General features: G+C 36.2%; 1 protein-coding gene across 1 annotated transcript in view; it reads left to right on the forward strand.

Annotated features, from left to right (window-relative positions):
- Positions 1-5,000, forward strand: part of LOC125039446 (cadherin-23-like) — a 41,766-nt gene that overhangs the window by 16,860 nt on the left and 19,906 nt on the right. Inside the window, exons 12-15 of the mRNA XM_047633380.1 lie at positions 1-126; positions 2,645-2,808; positions 2,939-3,096; positions 3,882-4,044. The exon at positions 1-126 is cut by the window's left edge and continues 94 nt beyond it. Coding sequence (XP_047489336.1) covers positions 1-126; positions 2,645-2,808; positions 2,939-3,096; positions 3,882-4,044 — 611 coding nt within the window. The remainder of the gene's footprint in view (positions 127-2,644; positions 2,809-2,938; positions 3,097-3,881; positions 4,045-5,000) is intronic.

The following is a 5,000-nucleotide window of genomic DNA, read 5'->3' on the forward strand; positions in this document are numbered from 1 at the left end:
ACAACGCTACTGTGTAATATAGAAGCCCGTGACCTCAATGGAGATTCAGCAGGGAGAGGCGGCACCACCAAGGTCAAAATTACGGTTATTGATGTTGTAGACGAGCAGCCCTCCATAAAGCAACCTGTAAGTACGTCAGTCACTTTGATAAAACATGACGTTTCACTCTCACAAGCGTAGTCACACACAAGGTCTATATAAGTAATTATACAGACCTTGGTCACGCACACGCATGCATGGACGCACCCAGACGTAGACCCACGCACATTTACGCTCTTAATGTATATGCTCGGGAGCAATATTTTCATTGGCAGATCAGGGGAGAGGGGGGGACGGTCTTATAACGGTCATATATGACAAAAGGAAATATGTGGATAATTTAGACAACAATGAAAATAAAGTTGTCAACATTTTGGTAGAAAATATATTGTAAACTTATATGAGCATATAATACGTTTTTATTTTTTATGTGCGTTTTTTACATAAAAAGTATCCTCTAGTTACACATTCAGGCATCGTGGGTCCGCTATCGATTTTAAAGCTAGTTTTCGCGTGTAACATATCCAATACTTTCTTGGAGATTGCCATGTTTATCATATCTCTTTGGAAATTTCTTTATGCCGCTATCGCCAATTCTTAGTCTTATCTCTTTACCATGACTTCTTGTTCCTCCTTTGTCCTTTGAGCGTGTTTTGCTGTTTAATTCTGCGTTGGTTTCTTTGCCTCACAGTTTTTGTAAAGAGATGTGATGTTCGCCTCTGTTGACCCATTGCCGCCGGGGAAAATGAATGAAAAATGGGGAAAATGCTGTGTTTATTTTTTATACTTTTTGTGAAATGTCTCTACACATAGATGGCTCTGCCTTACCTGATTTCACCTTTCCTTGAATTGGCGGGGAAATGTACTTTTTACTAGTGCCATGAATATTGATGGTGTTATTTTTATTATAAACATTATAATTACTATAATGTTATAAACATTTGTAATAGCAAAATAAGATAACGTAAAATATTTTCGTAAATTCAAGAAAAGGGTATACGGGCGAGACAGGCAGTACTCCTAATTGGCTCTTTGGTGATTTAGTACAAGTGTAGCCATCTATGTTACAAAACAATTAAACAAGTAAACTCACAGTGGGCATGGCACGGACATGTGACATACCCGTTGCGAATGAGTTAACCTCCCTTTGCTGCTTGCATTTTGGAATACTAACAGTAATGGTAAACCGAGTTGTTCAGAGCATCCTCTAAGAATTCAGTTAGGAATAGCATCTAGTGCGCAAGCTGTTATTTTGTCTACTGCCTTTTTAGATCCTTTCTTTATCTGTGTATTTGTTTTTCTTTTGATGTAATGTTAAGAAGCTATGGGTAACAGGACTTTTATTTCAAGGTGTATTGATCAAAAAACAATTGGAATTCCTCACATGTTTCTTATTCTTTCGTCTAAACAGTGTTAGCTTCGAGCCGAATATTTGTCATAAATTTATCAAGTTGCGGTTAGGGTTCTTAAATTCACATGATGAATCAGGCCATTTCCGAGTCGTATTGTAAATTTATCTTTGATAAGCATGTCGACTTGATATCTGGCTTTAAGATTGCCTTAAACAAAAACAAAAAAAAATCTCAGTATTATACGGTTCCTCTTCCATCTGCCGATTACATGATTGCGCTCCAATTTCACCGGACTTCTAAGCTAAAGATATTTTGAAGCATAATTATATAGTTTCAGTTCGAATTACATCCCACCTAATTTTGGTTTATGGAATCTCAATTTCTGGGGAAAAAATGTGAGGACAACGATATACCAAGAAAACCATTTTGAACGCCACGCTTGATCTTAACATCTCTGGCTTATTATATCGTCCAGCTAATGTTTAATGATTAGACGCATTAAAAACTTGACAATCAAGCCATCCTTAGATACCAGTATAAACCCGTCAATTTTTTTCATGTCAGATTTCACTAAATCTGTAATGTTAGAGGCCTACATTTTAGTGCTATATGACCTTGATGCCTAAAACATTTGTTTACCCATTAACCATATTTTGTAGGTCTATGGTATGTTTGTATGTATATTCTATATTTCATTTTTATGCTACAGAAACTTTGTTCAGCTTCTGTATTCTCTCATACCTGTGCTTTCATTCTGTTTGTCACTGTATTTCCTCTGCCTTTCAACTTATTATTGATACGTAATCATTTTCCTCTGTGGAGGGCAAGATTCTTAATCTTTCATGTCATCTTTATATTTTGAGAAAATTAGTCCATATCTCTGTCCTTGTGCACTCTGTTATGTACTAGTGAAGGCATTACTAATTTTATAATTTCTGGTAAACTTACATGTAGGTACAATCTGTGTGTGTGTGTGTGTGTGTGTGTGTGTGTGTGTGTGTGTGTGTGTACATGCGCGTGCGCTAAAAATATCGAATTTCGTGGTTTTATCCATAGACAGCCGTTTAGTATTCCATCCGTATGTTCTGTGAATTGCACAGTATACTATACTATATGGCAATCATGGATGATGCGTAAATATTTCCCTCATTATTTAACATAACTGCTAGTTATTGTTATGTTCTTAATACAACTTGATGTTTAGAACTTGATGTATTGTGCATCTTCATTGATAGCATAACTTTTTTTTGCAGGACGAAGTGACCATTTTAGAAAATACAATTGAGGGTACGCAAGTAGGCCAACCTGTAAAGGCAACGGACGCAGATGAAGGCGCCAACATCGTCATTTCCATTGACTCGACAAAGACTAAAGCATATTTACAGAATAACGAAATCAACCCTGACATCGTGAAGGAGTATGTAACAATGGCATATGTAGTCTAGCCATCTCGTAAGACACGTACCTGTCCATAGTGTCCGATAAGCTTAGACAGACAATTTTCCTTCTCTTAATTATAATAGTAATATCCCGTCTCCTATTTTCAGTTGGTTCGTAATATCTACAACAACTAATAATGTAGACGACTACAGCGCTGTGGTGAGTGTTGGGACTAGCGAGCCTGACCGTGAAAAAGCAGACAGAGTGGAACTGACCATTGTGGCCACAGATGTCAGCACTCAATCGGGTATTAACTATACATCCAGTAAGTAGAAGACTGGCCCCTTAGTAACATGAGTGGATGTTGGGGAAAACTTGTCACGATTTTCCCTGTGACTTTTACCAGTCTCGAAATGAGTAATGATTTATACGTTGGCTTCAATTACGTCAAGTGATCTATGGGTTGTTATGCAAAACATTTAATACATAAAGACATAAAGATGAGTAATTGAAAAAAATATGGGGATGTTTTACCCCTTCCCCCCTTTTTAAGGTAATGATAAAGGATAGTAAATTTATCGTTAGTGAAAAATGTGTGAAGAATCGAAAATTCATGAGAAAGTAATGTAAAACTTGATATTATCGAGAGTGGGTCGATGAAATATGGTCAAAACAGCTGATGTATAATAAATAAAAAAATAATGTATAAGAAAGAAAAAAAAATATATAAGAAAGAAAAAACTGATATATAATAAAGAAAAACACGATGTATTTTAAAGAAAATTTTGATATATAATGAAAAGATGATGCATAATAAAGTAATATTTTTGATGGTATTGACATAATGTTTGAATAATGAAATTACTTTGCCATTGTCACTTACATATACGGGAAATAAGTTATAATAATACTTTATTGCGATTTTTTATAGCACAGACTGTTTCGGTGTAAACATGTTAGCGACCTTACCTATCCTATCACGTCTGGGTAATAAAATTCTAATATAAGCATGAAGTTATTTTCGGTAATACTTATTAAACCGACCAAATACTTAATAAAGACAATTGTCTCCGGTGTTCCCAGCACTAAATACCTTCCATTCTCCGCCAGCTATTTTCACTATCAACATCAATAATACGAATGATGAGCCACCATACTTCACCGATGATTACAGCATACAGAAAGTAACGGAAGAGGTCCCTGAGGGAACGCTCATCGCCAAGCTCCTTGTCAATGACAACGATCTCGACGACACCATTGACATGACAATTAGGTGAGTCAAGGAACGCCGCGGGAGAAATAATGCATTGTTTTTTAGATTGGTTTTCAGATGCTATTTACTTGACATAGGATGGTGATTTCAGTTTACGTTTTTCTTTCAGTCACTCTTGCATTGTAACAGGAATTTCTGTGATTATCATGCATATTGATGAAAGGAGCAATTTGCTTCCGTATCGTTATCAGTAATGCAAGCCAAGAGAGGGGCGAGGGGGTGATTGTCTCGAGCTGCAGTTCCCTCGGGGCGGGATATTCTGTTAGGATAACACAGCATCCTTTTTTTCTCTTCATTTCTCAGATATTTCGTCACCATCACGCAATATATATATATTTTTTTTTCATACGTTATCTGTTTTTGTTGAAAACCGTCACTCAGTGCTTTTGAGCGCAAACGATGACACTACAGAGCTACTAGGGTGTTTGAAAAAGCGTCAACAATGGTAAATTTGTCAGATAATGTGCTATTACTGCTAGTTTCTGCAAAATCAGTCAATCCAAACCCGATACAGATCCCATTTAATCTTAATAAAATCGGAAATCATTTATTGAAAATGTTATACACGGAGTCAGGATGATCTGGTCTATATTAGAGGTATTATTAATAATAACTTAGGCAGGGTATGATATATTTCTTACACCAATCAATGTTCATATTTGTTTTGTATTACGTTTACTCGCTCTTCATTTTTAATATTCATTATGACTCACTACAAAACATAACGTATATATTCAAATCTGCCTAAATAACGTGCATCGGACAACCACTACCACGTGTTAACGCTCTCGCCTGATCAGCTGTTGGCCACGTACTACAATGCGACTTTTCCTGTTGTACTGATAGTGTTTGAGATGAATATTGTCCACTCGGAGCAATTATTTCACTTGCCGATTTTCATTCATGCATGTTTCAAAAAATCGTCGGGCAATGCATCAAGATATTTGAAAATAGGT

This window comes from Penaeus chinensis, chromosome 27 (assembly GCF_019202785.1).
Source record: "Penaeus chinensis breed Huanghai No. 1 chromosome 27, ASM1920278v2, whole genome shotgun sequence".
NCBI lineage: Eukaryota > Metazoa > Arthropoda > Malacostraca > Decapoda > Penaeidae > Penaeus > Penaeus chinensis.